Source organism: Macrobrachium rosenbergii, chromosome 15 (genome assembly GCF_040412425.1).
Source record: "Macrobrachium rosenbergii isolate ZJJX-2024 chromosome 15, ASM4041242v1, whole genome shotgun sequence".
Classification (NCBI taxonomy): Eukaryota; Metazoa; Arthropoda; class Malacostraca; order Decapoda; family Palaemonidae; genus Macrobrachium; species Macrobrachium rosenbergii.
In genome coordinates this window covers 49,374,945-49,399,297 of record NC_089755.1, presented here as the reverse complement: position 1 = coordinate 49,399,297, position 24,353 = coordinate 49,374,945, and the positions used below count along the sequence as shown (strand labels likewise).

The window sequence follows — 24,353 nt, the reverse complement described above, 5'->3', positions numbered from 1 at the left end:
TCCCTCTCTTTCTCTTTCTTCACTTCCACCAAATCCCTCTCTCTCTTTCCTCACTTCCACCAAATCCCTCTCTCTCTCTCTCTTTCCTCACTTCCACCAAATCCCTCTCTCTCTTTCCTCACTTCCACCAAATCCCTCTCTCTCTCTCTCTCTCTCCTCACTTCCACCAAATTCCCCCCTCTCTTTCCTCACTTGCACTAAATCCCTCTCTCTCTTTCTTCACTTCCGCTAAATCCCTCTCTCTGTTTCCTCACTTCCACCAAATCCCTCTCTCTATCCTCTCACTTTCACCAAATCCCTCCCTCTCTTTCGTCACATCCACCAAATCCCTCTATCACTCTTTCCTCACTTTACCAAATCCCTCTCTTTATTTCCTCACTTCCACCACATTTCTCTCTATTCTCTCACTTTCACCAAATCCCTCCCTCTCTTTCGTCACTTCCACCAAATCCCTCTCTCACTCTTTCCTCACTGTACCAAATCCCTCTCTCTATTTCCTCACTTCCACCAAATTTTTCTCTCTGTTCTCTCACTTTCACCAAATCCCTCTCTCACTCTTTCCTCATTCCCACCAAATCCTTCTCTCACTCTTCTTTCACCTTCACTACATCCCTCCCTCTCTTTCCTCACTGCCACCAAATATCTCCCTCTTTCCTCACATCCATCATATCCCTCTTTCACTCTTTCCTCACTCCCACCAAATCCCTCTCTCACTTTTTCCTCACTTTACCAAATCCCTCTCTTTATTTCCTCACTTCCACCAAATCCCTCTCTCACTCTCTCTTTCCTCACTTCCACCAAATCCCTCTCTATATCTCTCTTTCCTCACTCCCACCAAATCCCTCCCTCTCTTTCCTCACTTCTCACTCACCTTAGCAACCTCGGCGGCATTCATCGAGGAGGAAAATGAAGGTCCCAGTCCTTATAGAGGTGGAATGACGCGTGAAAACGCCCAGCAGGCGAAGAGAGGTGGCGATGAGAAGTGACGGAGCCACTCGCAAAGGGCCCTTTCATGTGAGGTTCCGCAGGAGAGGAAGATAAAAGAGACGAGCAGATTGCGGCTCTTGGTTGGTATTCGCCCACCTGAAAGGAAGGATAGCAGTGATGATCCTGTTTTATTATATTAGTTTATTTTTATTTTTGTTTGTGAGTAGAGTGAGCTTCAGAATACTTCACGTCTCCACTTGCCTTTGCTTCTCGCCTACGTGATGTGGAGGATTTACGTATGCATAAACCTAAGAAAAGAGATTAAAAAGGGCTCATTACGCTCAGGTGGATGAAATAACATTGGACGGAGAGAGACTTTTGGGTCTCACGAGTTGGAATTTAGCAAAAAAAAAAAAATCAGACAACGGGCAGCCTGAACACAGCTTGTAAATGAGGTGAACTGAAATTTGCGTACGAAAGCAAGATTATACAGTATAATAATCCAGTACAGTCTGTATTGCTTTACGGACACTTGGTTGAGAACTTTTGAGACGGAGATTTGTGGAGTGAAAGCACAGGAAAGGCTTCTTGTCGGAATTTCAGGTCAGGTATTTTTATAACACCGCCAAGCAAGCAATTAAGTTCAAGATTAAACTGTTTTGTTATCGTTTTCTTAGGTAAGTCTTCAATCACCAACGCTTGAAAATATTTCATTTCACCAGTGAACTATACAACCATACCTAATGGTTACTTCTCATGCTAAGACCCACGAAAATTGTGACTACTTTACATATCGCATGGAACTTGGTCCTGAGGAAAAGGAAAAATGCTGGAACTAAGGAACTAATGAAACAATACATAGCAATAGACCTCGTAACTAAAGTTTCTCTTTTCCAGTATAAAGGATAGTTATTTTTATATAGTATCCCATACTTTCTGGTGTCAAGACCTTGTGGTTTTATTTATGTATTTTATATTTATTTTTCTTTTTGGGTTTGGACAAAAAGACCCATATTCTCAATAAAGAAGTCCTTGGTTTCAGAAAGAGTTCTTGTATTTTCCAGTAAAAAGTCTCCTAATTTCTGATTCAGTCCTTGTTTTGGGTCAAAAGTTCAAACTCTTAAATTCTGTTAATTTCCTTTCTTGGGGGCAAAAGGTCAGAATTCACCGACAAAACGCCTAAATAATTCATCTTGAAAACAGAAAAATACCATTACTCTCCCTGCTTCCAAGTGTACCAAGGTCATTCAGGAAAGTCGAATCCGACGCTGCGAAGGTGGTAACGCTTACGGATTGGCCTCGAAGGCCTGACGAAGGTGTATTTTGCGAAGCCCTCCACTGTCCTTTTTCGATGCTGACGTCGTAGACAAGATTGGGTTGATTTTGCTTATTCTTACGGTCATCGATCTAATTCATTAGCAGTTCCCTAGTGATTGACAGAGATGGCAGGCAAGGATGATGATGATGATGATTATTTTTTATTATTATTATTATTGTTGTTATTATTATTATTATTATTATTGGAGAAACAAATCCACAGTTATGTATATGTACAAATAAATAAGTAAATAAATATATAAATAATAAATGATAAATAAATAAATAGATAAAAATAAATAAATAACATAAATAAATGCACAGAAATCCGGAGTGAAATATCAGTAATACATATATTTTCATAACTGTGGATGTGCTTCTCCATTTTAAGACTCGAATTATTATTATTATTATTATTATTATTATTATTATTATTATTAGTTCAGGGCCCATTTAGTTGAGCTGTGAGTGTTCTTTAGTCATCAGTACCGAAATATAATGCATTTTTATATTATCTAGTTTGCCACAAGGTCTCAAAATATTATGTGAGATAACTGTAACCTAAAAAAAAGCTTAAGCAATGTGTCCCTCGGATAACATGGCACTTGGAGGTTCTAGGACAATATTTACAACTCGTTTTTTATCGTAATTTCATTTAAATGTACTTTGAAAAAAATAGATGAGAAGCAGTCTAATGGGTTAATCCACTAAATAGCATCTGTTTTAGTACAAAAGCAGTAATAGTTTTATTCTCTCTCTCTCTCTCTCTCTCTCTCTCTCACACACACACACACACACACACACACACACACGAGAGGATTAACGGTCATTGAAAATAAGGTGATGATTTAAATTCAAAGTTAGGAATTGTTGAAGCTCTCGAAAGCCGAAGAAATTAACCGAGACCAAAGTGGTGAAGAATAACTTAGCATGACCTGGTTTTCTAGGTGCAGGTTCAATTTTAACACCACTTGGTTATCGAGGCGAACCCAGTAATCCTCGGGTTAAAGTTTTAGAACTTTCTGGCTTTTGTTTTTTTCGTGCAGGGTCTAAACCAGACAGTGGAGTTGCCATTATTGTTGTCCTCTGCATTAAAAAACGAATTTTATAAAAGATTTTTTTATCACTCTAATTGTACGTATGATTATGCCAGTTCGTAATATATATATATATATATATATATATATATATATATATATATATATATATATATATATATATATATATATATATATATATATATATATATAATGTGCGCATGCAAGAATATACCAATACAAAGTTATCACACTACTTTTGAATATGCCAGCCCCCACAAAAAAAAAAAAGCCTCGTGTACCCAAATAAATAACTCGGGCGGAAGCCAAACAGCTAATTTGTAATCTATCCCCAACGAAGACTGACGAAGCTCTACTGTACATCAGGTCAGCACGGGATTAAAGCACTTCATTTCCTGCGATTAGAGCGACCTTGTACCGCGCAGCCGAAGGCGTTGCTTTAACTGCCATAGAAGGGTTCAAGAGAAGCGAGAGAGAAAACTTACACAGCTAGCCTAGGAAGTGGGTGAGGATTCTGCTGAGGGGCTTCGTGTGAGTGAAGCCTTCATTATTGGCAACCATTGACGTCATGACGCGTCCCTGGTGGCGGGAGGCGGGATGGGAAGTTTTACAGTGAGTCTTAGCGGAGAAACTGTAGCGAAGATTCGAATAGAGAAATTTATTATTATTATTATTATTATTATTATTATTATTATTATTATTATTATTATTATTATTATTATTAAATTGTTTGAATTTATGATAATCGTGTCATGTATGTTTTCGTTTATACCACAAGGTCTTCTCTTTGATTTGGAAAGGTTTGTCATTGTCATGGGTTTTTGTACAGATTTTTTTTATTTGATGTCTCTTAGTCTTGTAAGGGAGTTATTAAGAACAGATCTTTTGAATTGCCTATTAATTTCGTGAAACTCATTTTTATCAACACTGCATACTTGCATCGTTAATATTATTGACACCTGGTTCCTTGTGAATTTAATTATATTGGCTATTTCTTGCCTTGCAAAACGTGAATTTTTTTCATACAGTCTTAAATAATTCATCGACTCCAAATTACAGTTGTGAGGCATTCATCAGCAGTGTAGTGGAAATATTAGTATGCTTATTCTCAGTAGGCCGGAGAAAGAAAATGACAAAGTGCGTAAACATGAGCAAGCTGGTTTTGGAAAAGACATACGTTACGCAGATCACATATTTGTGTTAAGGTACATTGCTCAGCAGTGTGTAGAATTTAAAAATCCATTTCTAGTGGCTTTTGTTGATTAGAAGGCATTTGACAACGTCAGCAGACCAATAATACGAAAGGTAGTATGTTAGTGTGGCATTACGTTAAATATGTAAAGGTATTGAAACCAGAGAACGAAGTAGGTGGTAAAGTTAATGGTGTCTTGTTAAGTGACTTGACAGAAAATAGTGGGATGCTACAAGGGAATGTTATTTCACCTTTGCTATTTTTACCCTTCTGGATTTTATAATGGAAAAAAATGGTCTGAGATGGAAGAGAAGATTTAGGTTGGAGTGACGAAGGAAACCTGACAGACTTTGAATATGAAAATGATGCTGTTTTAATCAGGAAAACCTCCTCACACACACACACACACACACACACACACACACACACACACACACATATATATATATATATATATATATATATATATATATATATATATATATATATATATATATATATATATATATATATATATATATATATATATATATATAGTATAGGGAAACTGTACTCAAGACAAATCAAGAAAAAACAGAACTAATAAGGACAGAGTATGCACAAGGAAATGAAATATCAGACTAGGAAAGGATTGATTGGGTTAACTTTTCCAAATATTTAGAAACAATGTTATCCAATACAGGCTCTCATGAATTGGAATTTGGCGAAAAACATACACAAGGGCAGATCAAAGAATGAGAGAGCTGAATCTGAATGAGATTTGTAATGCGAATGGATTGAAGTGACATACGAAAGAAAGTATATACAGAAGTCTAGTAAGATTTGTATTTCAAGGATAAAGCTTTAAGAAAAAATATTAGGAGTCAGATGGCAGGGCAGAGTTGGAAATTATATCATGAAGGGAATTACGACGGTTCCAAATGTCAGTGAATGAGATAACGATGAAGAGAGATGGAGGTCTCTTTTGAACTTGTCCTTCGCATGACCCAGGGGAAAACAGTGCGTGGATGAGAGAACTTCAGGAAGGGAGGCTGGGGAAGGGAGGAGAGTTGAAGATAAAGAGGAAAGGCGTGAGATTCGGAATGTCACTGAGGTCCTTTACATTATGAGGCGATGATAATGATGAAGCGCTCATCAAAGTAATTGCCCTCACCTAATGACTTTCATCTTATTAATTTACACCAAACACTTTCATTAAATCAGTTCATTATCATCTGTTATTTTCATCACATTAATTTTTCTTGCATCAGTGACTGATCAAATCATATTTATTTTGATCTCTTGAATTTAATGGAATTAATTTTCTTGGTGTATGTAACTTTCATCCAATCAGGTTTCTTTACATTTGTGGCATCCATCATGTTAACTTACTTTGCATTTGTGATTTTCATCAATCGATTTCCTTTCCATGAGCGATTTTCATCAAATTATTTTTTTTTTTGCATCGGTGGCTTTCATCAGATAAGTCTTATTTGTGCCTTTCATTAAATCAGTTTTCTTTGCATCTGTGACTTTCATCAAATCAGTTATCTTTAAATCTGTGACTCATCAGATCAATATTCTCTGCATCTGTGATTGTCATCGAATCAATTTCCTTTGCATCTGTGATTTTCATCAGATCAGTTTTCTTTGCATGTGTGATTTTCATCAGATCAATTTTCTTTGCATCTGTGATTTTCATCAAATCAATTTTCTTTGCATCTGTGATTTTCATGAGATCAATTATTTTTGCATCTGTAATTTTCATCAATTTAATTTTTTTACCGGGTGACTTTCAAAAAAATGTTTATCTTGACACCTGCGACTGTCAGCAAAATAATTTTCTTCGCATCTGTGATTTTCCTCAAATCCATTTTCATTGCATCTGTGATTTTCATCACATCAATTTTCTTTGCATCTGTGATTTTCATGAGATCAATTATTTTTGCATCTGTGATTTTCATGAGATCAATTATTTTTGCATCTGCAATTTTCATCAATTTAATTTTTTTACCGTGTGACTTTAAAAAAAAATTTTATCTTGACACCTGCGAACACCTGTGACTTTCGTCAAATCAGTTTCCTTTGCACCTGTGACTGTCATAGTAAAGAATATTTATACTCCCATCAAATCCCTTTACAGTTGTGACTCATGAAATAAATTTTCTTCACATCTGTTGCTTTCATGAAGTAAATTTTCTTCACACCTGTGATTTTCAAGAATTTTATTTTCTGCACGTGTACCTCGCGTATTGTATTTCGTAATACAGCTGTAATTTGCTTTAAATGGGATTGTTTTATCTTCGACTTAGAACATGTATTTGCTCTACAAGTGTAGCTGTTAGGTCATTTCTCACAATTTTCTAAACTTTATGAGTATTTTATGACGCAGTCGATCATTTACCCAGTTGTCATTCATGAAGGTTTCTCTCTCTCTCTCTCTCTCTCTCTCTCTCTCTCTCTCTCTCTCTCTCTCTCTCTCATATGAACACACACGCGACACCGCACTATTCATACGGAAGGGGTAAGGAATGGGAATTTTGGTGTATAACTCTCTCTCTCTCTCTCTCTCTCTCTCTCTCTCTCTCTCTCTCTCTCTCTGTCATGGACACACACACGACACCGCATTATACATAGAGAAGGGGTAAGAAATGGGAATTTTGGTATATAACTCTCTCTCTCTCTCTCTCTCTCTCTCTCTCTCTCTCTCTCTCAAGCACAGACAACAACACTTCTTCTCGCCGACATGCGATTGCAAACGTGCTTATGCTCTTTTTATTTCCCCTCCCTCGAGAAGGTGTCCCAGTGCCACCAGGAAACTGTGAGGCGATACTCGACGGCCACTTGAAAAGGTTCTTGTGTTTTCCAATCTTCTTTATCGGCCGGCCTCCCTCTCTCTCTCTCTCGCTCCAAGGAAGGGCTTGAAAGGCTATTTGGGTCGGCGTGGGGGAAGAGCCACTCTTGACCTGCCCTGCGGAAGAGGGGAGGGGTAGTTGGAGAAGAATGCATGCAAAGTCGAACAGCGCATTCATGGCATTAAGCTGAGAACTTTCTCAAATAATGTCGGTGTTTCGAAACGGGAAGGGGATTCCTGTTCAAACAATTCTTTTGGGATTCCTGTTCAAACAGTTCTTTTGGGTTTCCTGTTCTTTTGTGTCAGGGATCGGAAGAGTTGGCTGAAATGGTTCGGTTTGATAGTGATCAGATTGTAACTTATATAAACCTGTTTGAATATTTAAGTTGTTTTGGTGCACTGGGATGGAAAAACTGACGTAGGCTGTTTATTTATGTGATTCATTTCTGTTAAAAACAGTTTTGTCAGAGAGGATTGACCCGTGAAAATATATATATATATATATATATATATATATATATATATATATATATATATATATATATATATATATATATATATATATATATATATGTGTGTGTGTGTGTGTGTGTGTGTGTGTGTGTGTGTGTGTGTGTATGTATATGTATGTATTTATGTGTTATATATATTTATTTATAGTGTGTTAAAGTGTATGTTTATTCTCATTTACCCAGCAAACTGTTAATGATCTTTAACGCCTCTTCATGTGTGCAGCATGTTTTACCCAGTTATATAACGCATTCATTTTATCGGAACGGCTAATCAGCTCCGCACTCCGCCATCTACGATCGTTCGTGAAGACAACATCCAAATAAACAACAACTTTTTAATCGTAAACGAAGTTTGATCCAGTCTCAAGGAGAGAGAGACCTTATCGTGCGCAGCAACATTCGCTCGCCTAACTACGTAATTCATGTTATTATTGTCGTTTGTGCTGTTAATGAAATTTGATCAGCTGAATTTAAAAGATTGGTTGTCGCAGCTGTTTTGGCACGCTAGAAATTGTGTTCAATCTTGTATGATATATTTTGTTTTGTAATGGATGTGTTAATGTTTTGTTTTTATACGCATTGCTTGTATAAGTTGTTTTTTTTTTTCTATACTTAATATTTATATAAATGGTAATTTTAGATTTTGTGATAAATGCACGTAGAGGTTGTGGTTTAACGTAAAATTATGAATTGTTTTCATTGTGATGTATGCATAAATTATTTATATCTTGGGTAAGTGGGCGAGTTCTTCCTGTTTTGGGCTACCTTGAGCCATTGTTAGAGGCCGGTATGTGTGATGTGTCTTGCTTACTGAATATAAATTATATATTAGGCTTCAGGGTAAGATTAATGAAGCTTATTTAATGCTGACAGTGTTAAGTTTTAGCGGCAATAAAAAAAATAGTATTGTTGTTGTTGTAATTGAAATATCATTTAACCAATTTGATTGTAATGTAAATAAATTACCCATAAGCTGTTACGAGTTAATTTCAAATATAACCCGTAAAAGAACTGTACTGTTCGGAAAATTTAACATTTATTATGAAGGAAGCGAAAAAGATTTACCACTTAACGAAAGAACACAAAGAAGTTAAGAAATCTGTATACAGCTAAGGAAACCTTTATAAATTAGAAGTTAGTGGCGTTGAATTTGGCGTTTGTCGAAGCCTTCCGATTCACGTTGTAACAATTTCTACGTTTTTTTAAGACTCAACTCATAATATTTGCTTTATGCTAATCTCCTAAAAGTCACGCTTTGCCCTGTCTTATATCTTCACTCTTTTGAGAGTGAAGTAACAGAGCACAACATTACCGTAACGTATGATATGGATGATCAAGAATAAATTCGGAATTGAGTCTTGCAATTCTTTTGTTTAAAGTAGCGTTTTTGCTTTTGTTTTGTTATGAACTTTATTAAAAAGTTCCCATCAGATAATCACCAGTATACTTAATAAGTATGCGATATCCCGTCAAGGTTATTCTTAATTTCAAGTTGAATTTTATGAACACCCTGAACGAAGGACTTTCTTTTTCATTTCGTTTTGTTTCTTTTGTATTGTTTTAGTTTCGATGAAATACACCGTCATTCTAGTTTCGTCAGACAAATAATGGACTCATAGTGTCATATGTGGATGTAGTTACAGCTCTTAAAAAAATACAAAAAATAGACAGATAAGATAAAAGGGAATTACACGTTTGATAAAAGAGTCGTTTACCCTGTATTGTTTCAATTACTCGGCCCCATTAAACTTCAAAATTGCTATTTAATTGCTGATTTGGTCAACTTTGAACAAACAGTTTTCATGTTTAAGAAATAGCCTTATGTCTTGAGTTTGGAATTTTCTTCAGAACAGGTTTTATTTATATCGATTCTTTCTCTTCTGTTGTGTAGAGGGAATGTTTCTAGAACCTAACAGGGGTAATTATGTCATGTCATTCATGTGATAAAAGGACTCGTGTGTTACCCTTGTTGCCATGATGATTTTTCTCGATAATCTCACAGATATTTAAGCCAGTGATAAGGCTTCTTTTTTTAATAATGCGTCGTTCATTTTACTTGTAATGAAAGTGTAAGTTTAACCGTAATAAATTTCTTCTAATAAATCCCAATTGTGAAAGTTAGTGGTAAGTTTTAATTTTCTGTAAAAGAAAACTATTGTGCCGGCTTTGTCTGTCCGTCCGCACTTTTTTCTGTCCGCACTTTTTGTGGTCGCCCTCAGATCTTAAAAGCTACTGAGGTAGAGGGCTGCAAATTGGTAAGTTGATCATCTACCCTTCAGTAATCAAACATACCAAATTGCAGCCCTCTAGCCTCAGTAATTTTTATTTTATTTAAGGTTAAAGGTAGCCATAATCATGCCTCTGGCAACAATATAGAATAGGCCACCACCGAGCCGTGGTTAAAGTTTCGTGGGCCGCGGGACATACAGCAATATACTGAGACCACCGAAAGGCAGATCAGTTTTCGGTGGCCTTGATTATGCGCTGTAGCGGCTGTACAGAAAACTCGATTGCGCCGAAGAAACTTCGGCGCATTTATTTTTACTTGCATAAAATTACTTTTTACGCTGTAAATCAGCATTTTGCGGTATTCACATTCGCGTGTTCACTCCGTCTACCTTTTGCTCTTTACCGTAACTCCGTTTGTCATTCAATACCATTAACGTAATTAGCGCGGCGAATGACGCCTGGAAACCGGATATGCAACTCATTCTTATGTAATCGACCTGTACACCGTGGACCCTCAGGGGAGAGTTTTGAACGTGAAGGTTACAGTACTCACGCGAATACCGGGTCTTATAACCCTAACAGCGTTGACTTCTCTGATAAAGATTGAACCCCAGTGCATTGATCCAAGATGTCACATGTCTTGGGACTAAAACGTCATTGTTGATGACCATAAATTTTGTGACGTTAAAAACGTTCGTGACCATCAATTTTGACCTTAAAAGCGTTGGCGTCGATGAACAATAAAGTTTTATGACCTAAAAACGTTGATGACGATTATCATAAATTTTGTGACCTTATAAACGTTGATGTCTGTTATCATAAGTTTTGTGACCTTCAAAAACGTTGATGTCGATTATCATAAATTTTGTGACCTTCAAAACGTTGATGTCGATTATCGTAAATTTTGTGACCTTAAAAACGTTGATGTCGATTATCGTAAATTTTGTGACCTTAAAAACGTTGATGTCGATTATCATAAATTTTGTGACCTTAAAACCGTTGGTGTTGATGACCCGTAGTTGTTAAGGTCTTAAAATTTTTCGTATCAATGACCTAAATTATCATGATCATCAGAGTGCGGGGTTGACCTTAGTTCCTGTGAACTTGCTGTTTTCAAAGTCTTAGCTGTTTTGACCTGGAGAATGCTGGTATTAATCTCCGTAAAAAAGCTGGAGTAGTTTTAACCTTAAGAATTCATTTAAACTCAGAAGACGAATTTCTTGCATCAACGGTTGTAAAATATTTGTTACGTGGAACCTGGCGGGGGCGGCAACCAACCACGCGTATATAAACCTTTCATGTGCGTATAACAACATTAACAAGCTTCGTAGTATGCGTGTAGTACCTGCTAGGATGGGAACATCACTGCCGAGACGTAGAAGTTATTTTTGTCATTTTAAGCTGCGAGAAGAGGGACCGCCGCGCCAGAGAAATCTCAGAAGTGTAGTAGTGATGGAGATTGTGGATTAGGTTATGGAACCTCCCTAGGGTGCTTCACAGGGAAATGGTGCTGCGTCGATCTCTCTCTCTCTCTCTCTCTCTCTCTCTCTCTCTCTCTTTCGAAGTGGGGTTTGGGCGCGATGTATAGATAATTTTGATTTCTTGGTGGCTTGTTACAATGAACGATCGGCCTAGATGTTATATGATCATGTGTTTGGAAATGTATGTGTATATACATATACATATACATACACACACACACACACACACACACACACATATATATATATATATATATATATATATATATATATATATATATATATATATATATATATGAATAAACATTGAGCGTTTCCAAATGATGAAAAAAACTCAGTGGCCACTGCAACTCTCTTACCATGCTGAATTGGTGATGAACCACTTCGTAGGAAGTTAACTTGATATTAGAAGCTTCATATGCTATACAGAAGGTTCATCAATAGCACATTGAACCCCTATACTCACTGCGCTGTTCACGTCATGTTTTGCATAAAATTGCGCTTTCAAGATATTAGTGTCCACCTAGCCAAGTACTTTCTAGGTCTTCCTTCCTCCCACCTCTTGCCACTTCTAAACTATGCAAGCTTATTCCATTTACAGAGGGTACCACCAGTTCTCAGCAGGCTTTTTGCGCTGAGGTTGCTAGCCATGTCATTTTTTTTTTCTAGATGACGCTGGCACCTATTCAGAGCTGGGTTGACTGATGAGGTAAACTGGGGTTGAATCATGAATCTTGCGAATGAGTCTAGTGCTGCACCATGCGGTGTTTAGCAGTTGAATAATGAAGCACTTGGCTCACATTTGTTAGAACTGTGGATTGTCGCATACTGTACACCGGCTCACCTGATAGTAAATGGGTAACAGGATGCTGGGGGTTAGCAACCTCATTCATAAAGATGAAAGTTGGAAGGCTTACCTTTGGTGCCTCAACAAAGAAGGTAAAGGCAGTTACGTTAAAATTTCCAACTGTAGAACACCTGGTCTCAAAGATAATGTGAGCTCCGCCTTCCCTTTATTTCAGTCATAACAATGACTTGAGAACTGAAACACCGAAACACTTCAGATTTTGACAGAAATTTATCACGAGGAGTTTATGACCTGTTTTTTTTATATATACAAAAATAAGGGTCGCTGCTCTTGTACAGACAGTGATTCATTTATTACCATGGGCTAGGGTTACAGGAGGTCTGTTAGGATGACAGCGTAAATACTCAAACATAGCCTTGGTCTAAAATAACCAAGGCAAAGACAGCGGAAGGAAAGAGTGGGACTACACTGACACAGTACGTATTGTTATCGTCACTCGTCTGGAAAATATTTCTGATTCGCTGGTGTAGCCTGACTCATAAAGAAACACCTATGTCAATAGAGTATTGTTATTTGACGTTGTTAGCGGTGGAAAAATCCTCTTTACCTTGTAGGTTAGTAGGTCACAGTGAAAATCTTTTGAAATCGCACCCAAACAGTTTAGTTCTCGTGTTTAAAGCCAGTTAGGAGAAAAGCAATTGCATGAGAGCAGACTGTCAAAGATCCATGGAACGTGTTGAAAATTTTTTGTTATGGCCAGTGGTGCAATCGTGCATCGAGCGTACAATTAGTCATAATCTCCGTTTTCTAAGCTTCAGCCGACTCTTAGCATCTATCTATCTGTCTCCTTAACTTTTCATTTGCAAATTATCAATCATCTTTAGTCTCTCTTCAAATGTATGAAATGTTACGGATTTTTGTACTTTAATTTCATTATTGTCCATGTATTGGAACATGCCTCACCTTTTTTCTTGACTATCGAACCCGTAGGGCGTTAATGCCGTCAGTGCACCTCACGGGGTGTACTCTAGGTATTACTTAAGGTTTTTTGCAGCGTCCCTTCGACCCCTAGCTGCAACTCCTTTCATTCCTTTTACTGTACCTCAATTCATATTCTCTTTCTTCCTTCTTACTGTCCACCCTCTCTTAACAGGTTTTCCTCCTGTTACACCTTTGAAACCTACCTGCTCTCAATTTCCATTCCAGCGCTGAATGACCTCACAGGTCCCAGCGTTTGGCCTTTGGCCTAAACTCTATATTCCGTTCCGTTCTTGACTCTATCGAAAATGTTCTCTCGCTTTAGAAATGGGCTTCCACCGTGAGGGTCTTGCCATGTCTTGGACAAAGAACTCCCCAATGATTTCCCTTTGGGAGCCCATCTTGGGTTTATAGCCTGTTGAAACTGTCCTTAAGGGTTTTCAACTGAGGATTTAAAGAAGGAAAGCTACCTTCTGTTACTTCTTTCATTTGAACACAATATTCTTGGGAAGCTTGAATTTCAAGTCAGTGTCCCCTGTGGGCTTGTCCCATATGATATGTATGTCACTGTGGCTTTCTCTACCTCAGATATTTGAGAAACGGTATGATGTTTTCCTCAAGTTGTCATGTCATGTATTGTATTTCGATCTTGCTTACCCACAAGCGATGATACAAAGTCATGTGCATAATGTTTTAGTGATTACGTACCATTACTTCATGTGGATAATGTTTCACACGATGTTCAATAGCAGTTGTCCACGCGGATGAAATTATTAGTTGTGGTCAGTGTTATTTTTATTCAAGTAATTGCTGCTGCGGATGTTTAAGGAACTTTTTCTATTGTTTTTTTCTGTAGGTTTTTTTAACACTAGACCGCTAAGGTCTGTTGCGAGTTTCACAAGCGCTTGTCCTTTTTTTTTTTTTTTTTTCGCAAGGCAGTACTGGGGTTGAATACTGGAGTGCGTACCGTTAATTTTCAGGTGTGTTATTTTTCTACCATTTTTTAAGAAGATACCCAGAAGCACATAAATCCACGTACTGTAGCTCGTAGTGGACTTTGGTGCCGACAGAAGGCTTGTGACTTAAAACATTGACGTCGCAAATTGCGTTGTCATCAGAATCGTGCTGAGGTTTACGACCAGAGAAATCTCAGTAGTGTTTATCGGTTACAAAACGGAAGCCTCCCCCCTGCCCTGCATATATAAGAGGCTTATTTATTTTTAGTAACAAAGCTCTCTGTTCTGCTTTGATTTGTCCAGCATAAACTGTAAGGGACTCTCCGAAATCCCTGCTGGGGACGTCCGTGATCCCCGTTGTTTCCCGAGTTGCGTTTCTGTATTGTCAGCTCACTTTCTCGTTACTGGGTCTCGATCCCCCATTGTGACGTATTACTGGGGTAGGAAAGTCTTGATTCAACCGCAGAGGATTTTGCTTGTATCCTTCGCTTTTCCGGTGCGTGGCCTACTTCTGCCATGACAGCGCTTTAAACTTGAGTTGTGTCCTAGATACTAGGCATTTATGAAGAGTTGAGAAACTATTCTAGGTCCTGACATGTGCGAAGAACACGTGCGAGACTTAGAGTAAAGATGAACAGCTGTGTGGTGTTAAGATCATTGCATTTTATTTTTCTTTCGTAATTATTATTGTGGGATTACATTTTTTTCGGTTATATTGTTCCGTAATGTATATTTCAGTCTCCTAGTGAACAAAATTGTGATATTTTTCATTGTGTATTACTTTCTTTGGGGTCAAAATTTCGCATGCTGTCGAAGCATATCGGTCGGTTAATAATAATAATAATAATAATAATAATAATAATAATAATAATAATAATAATAATAATAATAATAATAATAATACGATTCTGGTCTTGATCTCTCCCAGGTGCTGGAATGTTGGTATCGAGCTGATTGTATGTCGTTTTTCCAACCTGTTAATGGAGTTACATATTCTTAAAAACCTGAAAATATCGTTGGATTTCTTCGTCAACAAGCCTAGGCATTTAAACTTGGAAACCCTGTGTGCGTTGGGAAACTATTATAGAAGTTATACAGTGTTATCCCATGAGAGTATCTTTATGTAACTCTACCCATTTTATTTCAAAGCGCAAAGTGTCCGGAAGACATTACAGGAAAACATTATCTTCTCGAGTAGTTTTTTTTTTGTTTTCCTTCAGTACTACCTTTGCTTTCATTTAAAACGCAAAGGTAGTATTAGTTCGCTTGGTGTTTTAGAATATTTCAGTTTACGCATTGTTTTTTTTTATCACTAAAGTGATATCAAATCCATTTACTGAAGTAAAAATTGTCCTGTATTTCAACCATTACTTTGTTACATTGCCATGCTTCAGTTTATATTACTAGTTTGTCTAGTGACTGTGTTCTCTTTGACACTTCATTTAGAATATCCATTTTTTGTGAAAACATTTTTTTGAAAGTGCATTTAGAATAACTTATTCTTATTAATTACATACATTAAAGTACATTTTGAGTAATTGTTTTTGTATTAGCCACCAACTTATTACATATATAGAAGTACATTAGAAATTATACTTTGTTTAAATCACATACATGAAAGTACGTTTAAACAACTGTATTAATTACATACACACGAAAGATGAACTCTGTATTAATCATACACAAAAGATAAAAATTGTATTAATCACATACTTTCACTTCATTCCGACAACGACGACGTTTTTTGAACCGCATTTTAATTTAATGGAACTCAATTCTCTGTTCATCTTGACAGGAACCATCACTTCGTCCGTCTTGAAAACAGCCACGGAGGCGAGGAGTCGAACCCTGGGTCCCTTCAGCCCGACTTTCAACGTCGAGAAACTGCTGAGGGAAGGTCTCCTTAGTGTGAGTACCGAGAGTGATTGATTTAAGAAAGGCAGATGCCGTTGCAACAATTATGGTCATCTGCTTGAAATGCCCCAGTTGCCAAAATAGTTCATTACTCCTTAGCCTATGGTTTTGTGTGTTTCTGGTTTCATTGGAAGTTGTTGAAAACGGTTCAAGTTTATATCAGCCGTGAAAAGTGATGTAATGCGTGTCATGCATCCTAGATTGACGAAAGTGCATTTAACCTGAAAATTATGTATATTTATTAAATCAGATATGTACTTGTAATAGCCACAGTGTAAAACGTATCTACAAATTCAGATATGTTTTACTAGAGCCTATGTAGATCCATCCTCGCCGTCATATATTGTCTAGCCAATTTGTTGATTTGAGAAATATAATTATATGATTGTGGAAAGCGATGTGATACAAGGATGTACTTTGACGCATCTAGGATATTGGTTCTTTTGACAATACATTCTTTATCCAGGACACTGCTCATGGATGGGAAAATAGTGTTCGATTTCTCTCTCTCTCTCTCTCTCTCTCTCTCTCTCTCTCTCTCTCTCTCTCTCTCTCTCTCTCTCTCTCTGTGTGTGTGTGTGTGTGTGTGTGCAAGGGACAAAACGACACTTTCTTCCTTACTCAGTAAGGACTAAATGTCGGCGCAGGTATGGCTTCGGGAATTATGTTCGAGCAGTATTTTGATGACTGAAGGCACATCATTGGCTTCCACCATTACGAAAATAAGGAAGTTAATCTTGAACTTGAGTTCAGTACGTAGTCTTGCGTTTTAGAGCGTGCCTTTAAGGAAGGGTATGAGTATGGGATTGTGAGTTCCTCTCGGATTTCACGTCCTCCCCTCCGTGACTTCCTTCATCAACCAGTTCCTCAAATTTGTTATTGTAGAGCTTCGTTTGCTTCAGCTGTCTTGTAAGCAGCTTTCTGCCTCTTAACAGTAATTTCCCAGTTAGTTTTGTTACACTGTTGAGTGTTCCCTGTCAGCCGCGCCCCCCCCCCACTTTTTTTTATTTGATGTTACCCTTATTCTTCAGGAGTCTGTGTCTATGTCATCTAGCTTTTTTTTTCTTAGACAACTTACTTGAACTGATAGGACTGTAATAAGATTACTTTAGAAAGAGTAGTTCAGATTTGTACGGTGACACTCCAGTGCTGAAACCCATTTCAGTCCCTTTCACTTTTTTATAACTAACAAATTACTATCATTTTGGTGACAAACCCACGAGAGGAGATGAATACCAGAGCAGTCGTTTTAACCTCTCAGGGACACACACACACACACACACACACACACACACACACACACACACACACACACACACACACACACACACACACACACACACACACACACACAAAGTCAAAATGCCTTTTGAAGCATAACAACACTTGAAAGTAACCCTTTTGGGGATTGAAGGAGTCTTTTCGTAATCTGCTAATTCCAGAAGACACAGCCTCAGGGTACTGACTTTTTGACCTCTTGAAAATACCGCCAGCATTGGTATCCATTAGTGATACTAATTGGCAATGCATCTTGCCATGACCGTAATACTTTTAACCGTGTTTAACTTTCACAGGTCAGTTCTCTGAATCATTTGTTGCGTAGCTGTTGCATAGTTGAAATGCAGGCCTTGAAACTGCTCTTATTCTTTATTGTTTATTTTTGATAAATTTTGCCATATCATGAGGCTGCTCACAAGTGGGGTTGAACTCTTAGTAATGAGACAGTTCTTCTTACAAGGAACAGGTTAACGTATCTTTCTGAGGCAGAAGAAGAGAGAGAGAGAGAATGTTAGAGATTTAGCAAGTTGTTTATGCAACTTTAAAGCTACTGGTTGTAATGCAGTGTATCTGTAACTAGTGAGAACTAAATCCAGTTGAAAGTCATTAAAAGAAAGTGGTAATGTATACTGTAAATTATGAGTTTTATTTTATCTGATACCCTTAAGTGACATTATTATTATTATTATTATTATTATTATTATTATTATTATTATTATTATTATTATTATTATTATTATTATTATTATTATTATTATTATTATTATTCAGTACTAGATTAAACCTATTCATATGGGCAAGCCCACAGGCGCCATTGACTTGAAATTCAAGCTTCCAAAGATTATGGTGTTCATTAGGAAGGATTAAGAGGAAGTAAAGTGAACTACAGAAAGAAGGGATCCCACTTATAAAGAAAATAGTTATTAAATAGATAAATAGATCAAAAAGTATTAAAATGCAAGGAGAATAGTATTAGGGTGGTGATGCATTGCATTTTCGCTTGAACTTCTGAAGTTCCAATTGTATGACATCCTCTGGGAGGCTGTTCCACAGTCTCCCAGAGGATTATATTATATAATGTTCTTTTTTATGTCCATTTTTAAACTCTTTATATGTAAGTGTATTTTCATTGTAGCTTCAGAAACTTTAAAGACTGGCTGTTTTATTTATGGTCTCCTTACTGCATTTGTGGGTCATTTTGGTTTGTTATATGTCTTGCTATTGTAAATTGCCCGTTCATCCATTTAAACACTCTCTCTCTCTCTCTCTCTCTCTCTCTCTCTCTCTCTCTCTCTCTCTCTCTCTCTCTCTCTCTCTCTCTCTCTTATTGTAATTCTTGACTAAATGACATTTGGAGCAAAGATGTGCTGCTTGCTTCAGAGTTCTGGTTATTCAAATAGTGTATACGAGGGAGTTGCTGTGTATGTATATATATGTGTGTGTGCATTGAACTATCTGAAAATCTTAAACAAGAAACTTTAGGGCAACATAATGCACTTGATATATTTTAATTAAGTAAAATATAGTTGCAAAACGACATGAATATTGCCATTAGTTTAACAGGACAGGTACAGTAGTATTACTGATGATAAATTAGATAAATAATTAGTAATTATATACGGTACTGTGTTTAGAATTATGTTAAAGGAACCAATTACATCCAATTTCTAATTTCTATTTTATTTTGCTCTTCAGGTACTCCCAGATGATGCTCACAAGATTGTAAGTGGAAAATTATTCATCTCAGTCACGCGGGTGAGTGACGGCAAGAACATCCTTCTGTCACAGTTTGATTCTCGTGAGGAGCTTATTCAGGTAAGAGAGAATTCATTTCATATGTGACTGTTTACAGTTGTTGATAATTTAATAGGTGATGTTATGTAGTATGGGATGTTTAATTTTGAATATCGTCGATTTTACTTGAAATATTCAGCTCTCTTGGGTATATTATATTGTATTCGTAACCCTAGCATTAGGGGCACTGTTGTGCCAGTAAATAGGTATTATTGGAAAGATTGATAGGCAGACATTTACAATGATTAAATTTTTAAGAACATTCTATCTGTATCTTTTATCTTAAGTATTTCTTTACTCTGAACATTTTTAGGCTTTTTAATCCCATGGATTAAATTTAGTGTCATCAAGTGTGTTTGGTTATGTGTGTGTATGGATTTACCTGTTTGACAGAGTTCCTCTTTGTAATTTCATAGGAAACAGGTAACCAGAGGATTTTAATAAGGAACATAAATAAAAGCAACATTTCTCTAAAAAAAAGAAGCCAAAATGAAACCAGTATTAACAAAACTACCTTGAGATTTAGGATTTGTAGAATACTGTAAAGATTTTTACACTTTTGTGAAAAGTGTTTCCTTGTAATACAGTAATTACATTTCCATGGATATCATTTAGGCTATATTGTGTTCGTGCTTCATCCCTGGATTCAGTGGGTGGCTGCCCACACGTTTCTGCGGAGTGCGATATGTGGATGGAGGTTTTACAGACAATCTACCAATTTTGGATGAAAACACTGTGACAGTCAGCCCCTTCTGTGGGGATAGTGACATCTGCCCGAGAGATGCAAATGTCAATTTCTTGCAGGTCTAGTACTTCAATGAATGCTTGTGCATGATCTTTACTAACCACAAGTTGTGAATACAACTCTCTCACTGTCTGTCTGTTTCTCTCTCAAAGCCTCACACACTTGGCTGCAAGCTGTTTGCTTACATGATTTCAAAACATTTTTCAGTGGATGATTATGTTTAATCTCTCAATTCATGGAGATGTTTTGCATGTATTTGCATGAAATTTTTTGTATTTGTTTTTATTTTGCATGTTCCAATAAACATGGTCTTTACCCTAATGCACATGAAAACTTATTGCATGTTGTGCCATCTTTGTTTGCAGGTGTTGTAAGAGTAAAGGAGAGAATTTATTTTGGTGCACAAGTATATGAATTTTTAATAGCAATATTAACTACTCACTGAACTTTCCAGTCTCAGAAGTACATTATATCTTGATGGGAGTCATTTTAAATAATCTTATATACATGCCAGCAAGCAAACACTTGTCCCTACTTAAGAACTTGTTCAATGTTAGTTGAGCTTAGGTGAAATGAACAGAACCCACATAAGGTTTCTCTCTCTAAAAGCTAGTTGCCCAGTAGGCATTTATTGCTTCGTTTTTTAATACTGTTACTGCTATAGTCCAGTTTTTGTTGGTACATATTGGTGGTCAACAGCTTCACATGGTAGTGACGTGTACCGAAATATTATTGATAAGGTGGTTACATTGTCCATCGGAACTAATAATTTCCCTGCCATATACAATATTCTCATCAAGTATTCATAATGTTCATGAACGGAGTACTGTATGTGATTTTCTGTCAGTTAGTGTATTGGTGTGTTGGTCTTCAGGCTATTTAGTCTGTCATAGGATTGTTTTTATTGTTTGTATGTGATTACATGGAGCATAGCAGGATTATTGCCTGTCTAGTGAAAGATCTCGTAATCTGTCCTTAACTTTACATTTTTTATTAGAGGGTCAGGATTTATCGTGGAAACTCGCTGATTTCTGCTGTAATGTAATTGACATGTATAAAAATAAATTTTTTTGCTATGACAATTTAATTTGATAAAAGAGAAATGTTAATAGACAAATATGCATTGCAGGAATGTTGTTTTTAATAGACACTGAGCCTGATTTTTACATATTCAGCATCTATAGATATTTTTATTTTTTGTTGAAATTCATATAGCCTTCACATTATAAAATTAATTATTTATGTTTTTCTTACCAAAGAATCAGGATGGACTCTGTATATAATCTCTTAATTTTGACTCACTAGAATTTAAGATTAAAATTGTTGATTTTCCTCACAACTTGAAAGTTATTTAACATTATATTCTCTTGTGCTTCTTGAATCTGTGTACATATGGAGTACTGTATACAGTTTTATGATTCAAGTTTGGGTATTGTAATTGTCATATGTGCCATCCTTTTTTTTTACCTGGTTTTGGAGAATTCACAGTATTAACTAGAAAAAATTTTATGTGAATGCACAAATATATAAAAATCTTCAAGGTTTTCATTCTAATTAACCATAAGGCTTTTACAAAGCTGTAATTTGTTTGATGAAATCTAATTAAACAGTAATCTTTTTATACAACAAACCCTTTGGACCAGCTTAGTGGTTTGGTACCTTTCCTTTTCATAACCAAATTTATATTGCCATATTCTTTCTAAATTTAGACCATTTGGACTAGCTCTTTATGTGGCTCTCTCCTTTAGGTTAACAATATTCAACATTGATTGAATGAACAAATGACCATACATGAAAAGGACACAACTGTTTTCTTTGTAAACTCTTACACGATAAGAATGATAGGAAATTAGTTTCTTTATTCAGTGAATTCTTTGTTTTTGGGAAAGTTTTGACTTAAATTTCTCAATCAGGAAGGGAAAGTATTGTAAAATTTTCATTTTGTTGCAAAACAGAAAAATTTAAGTACAGGATATTGAGTGTAATTGTCTTTGTCAGTTGCTAAACTGGAGACTAATGAAAAAAGTTCAAAGAGGAAAGTATGTTTTGACTAGTTGCAAGGGTGACATGATTTGCCATGGTAATATAAATAGGAAGTTGAAACATTCTCTCAATAAAACTGTTAACAGCCTTCAGAAAAGAATTGTTTAAGCTAAGACTGATCAGTGGCAAGTATCATGTCTGTTAGGCAAACTTATATTTGTTGACCAAGGAGTAAAAAATCATTGTTTGAAAAGTTTATTCATCTTGCAATTTAGGAACCTGGATTTGGCATGAAAAAGATTATGTACAAGTATTAAGAATTCTAGGATGCAGATATTCATTTATTGTGAATGAGGTAGACAAAAGTACAGATGCATAATATTTGACTCACTGTGACCTGGGGTGAAATGTCAAGTCAAATTTTGTGCTGCGCAAGAGTGCAGTTGTTTGGTATTTTATTTTGTTTTCTGCTTGTCCATTCAGGCCATTCTGTGCTCCTGCTTCATCCCTGGATTCAGTGGGTGGATTCCTCCTCAGTTCAAGGGTGTGCGTTATGTGGATGGGTTTTGTAGTGACAATTTACCCATACTTGACAAACATACTGTTACTGTCAGCCCCTTTGCTGGTCATACAGATATCTGTCCAAATGACCATGATGAAAAGGCATTTGTGGTATGAATACTCTCAGATTATTTTAGAGTACAGTTTTGCCAGTAAGACTAGTTGGTTGGTAGGATATTTATAATGTTTTTATATCAATGCCGTAAGATGTATCCCTGCCATGATTCTGAATATGTTTAGACCCTTGAAGTATTTTGCCAGGAATTTTTTCTTAGAGATTGTAGCTATGCAGTATACCATATCATCCTTGTATGAGTATGTTAAATATTAACATGTTTTTATAGAATCATTTTCAAGACAGTACCTTTGTGGTCTGGTTGCAAAGAAATGATGTGTTCCAAAAGGTAAAAGACACGGAAGTGTGAAACTTATTTCCTAGCAGCTGTAGCTTAAGAAAAATGTTAATGTTAATATGAACTGTGATTTCTCTTTAGTTCTGTCATTAACATGAAAACATGGTTTCATAGATATGAATGTTTTCATAGAGTTTTATTCATATTGTTTATAACTTTGTTGCCGTAAAAGATCAAGACCCTCTCTCTTTCTCATATAGATACCTAAATTTTCAGGAAGTGATAAAAAGCCACAGGTACAAATTCTCCATTTAAGACTTGCTGCATTCCAAATGAAAATGGCATGCTGCAAAGAAATGGGTAGTTCTGAAATACTAGTGTTGGTTGAGCTTTAATTGCTACTAACTTTTCATCTTATGTATTAACAGAATCTTCCTCATTACAGTAATCCATGTCGATAGTACTGTATGTAGATTTATAATTACTATACTGCAGTGTATTAACACAGTTTTTTCTTCCTTTCAGTAGTGAATTTAGTTACTAAATATTAGTAGTTCTTCCAGTTATCTAATCCATCTGTCTTTTTCTCTCTTTCATGTAACAGTTTCATTTTTATAATCTAACAGGCATGTAATTGTTCTGCATTCATTCCTGGATTTAGTGGATGGGTTCCTCCAAAAATTAAAGGTGTGCGGTACATTGATGGAGGCTTTACTGTTAATTTGCCTGAAGTAGATGTTCATACTGTCACTGTATCACCATTTGGTGGGGAGGCAGATATTTGCCCAAAAGATCCAACAGCCGGCCTTCTAACGGTATAGTTATAATCAGTTGTAGAATTTCTCTGGGACATAAGCAGTAATATTCGTTGGTGCTTTCAAGTGTCTTTTGTCATGTGGGATTATAAATGAATTTTTGATTAGCATTTTAGGAACTTTAGGAAATTTATATTACAGTATTACTAAGACTTTCAAGGTCAGTTAACTTCTATTGTTTAGGTAAAGAGTACTTAAAAAAAATTCAGTTGGCAGAGTAGCAATACTACAGTACTCTACTGCTGATTAATCACAAGTTGAGTGGTCATGACGCAGGAAATAAGATTATCAGAGTATTGTATGCTTGTTTATATAATCCTTTTATTCACCCATAATCATTACTCGTTGATGGAAAAGATTCACCTTATTACAGGTTATACTGTATTTCACTAATATTCAAGGAAACCCCTACTTATGAAATTCAAGTTGATGAATATATCAGTTTGGTTTCATGATACAGCATCTAACTTTCTAAAATACGTTATTGGGATTCAGTCATAATTCTCTCTTCAAGTTTTATTTTTGCAATTAGAATACTACAATTAATGATGGAGTGAATGCTTTGTAATGTGTAATTTTTTCAGTATTTCCTAATTCTGTGCAATTTAGTTTTGTGGTT

At 36.2% G+C, this 24,353-nt stretch overlaps 1 protein-coding gene across 2 annotated transcripts in view; it reads left to right on the top strand.

Moving 5' to 3' along the window:
• The window catches only part of LOC136846664 (1-acylglycerol-3-phosphate O-acyltransferase Pnpla3-like), a 78,627-nt gene that overhangs the window by 37,625 nt on the left and 16,649 nt on the right, over nt 1-24,353 (top strand). Inside the window, exons 2-4 of one of the 2 annotated variants that reach the window (XM_067117660.1) lie at nt 16,087-16,199; nt 19,179-19,298; nt 19,893-20,081. In XM_067117660.1, coding sequence (XP_066973761.1) covers nt 16,087-16,199; nt 19,179-19,298; nt 19,893-20,081 — 422 coding nt within the window. Of the gene's footprint in view, nt 1-16,086; nt 16,200-19,178; nt 19,299-19,892; nt 20,082-23,545; nt 23,735-24,353 lie in introns of both variants that reach the window. The other variant, XM_067117662.1, reaches the window with a different exon arrangement.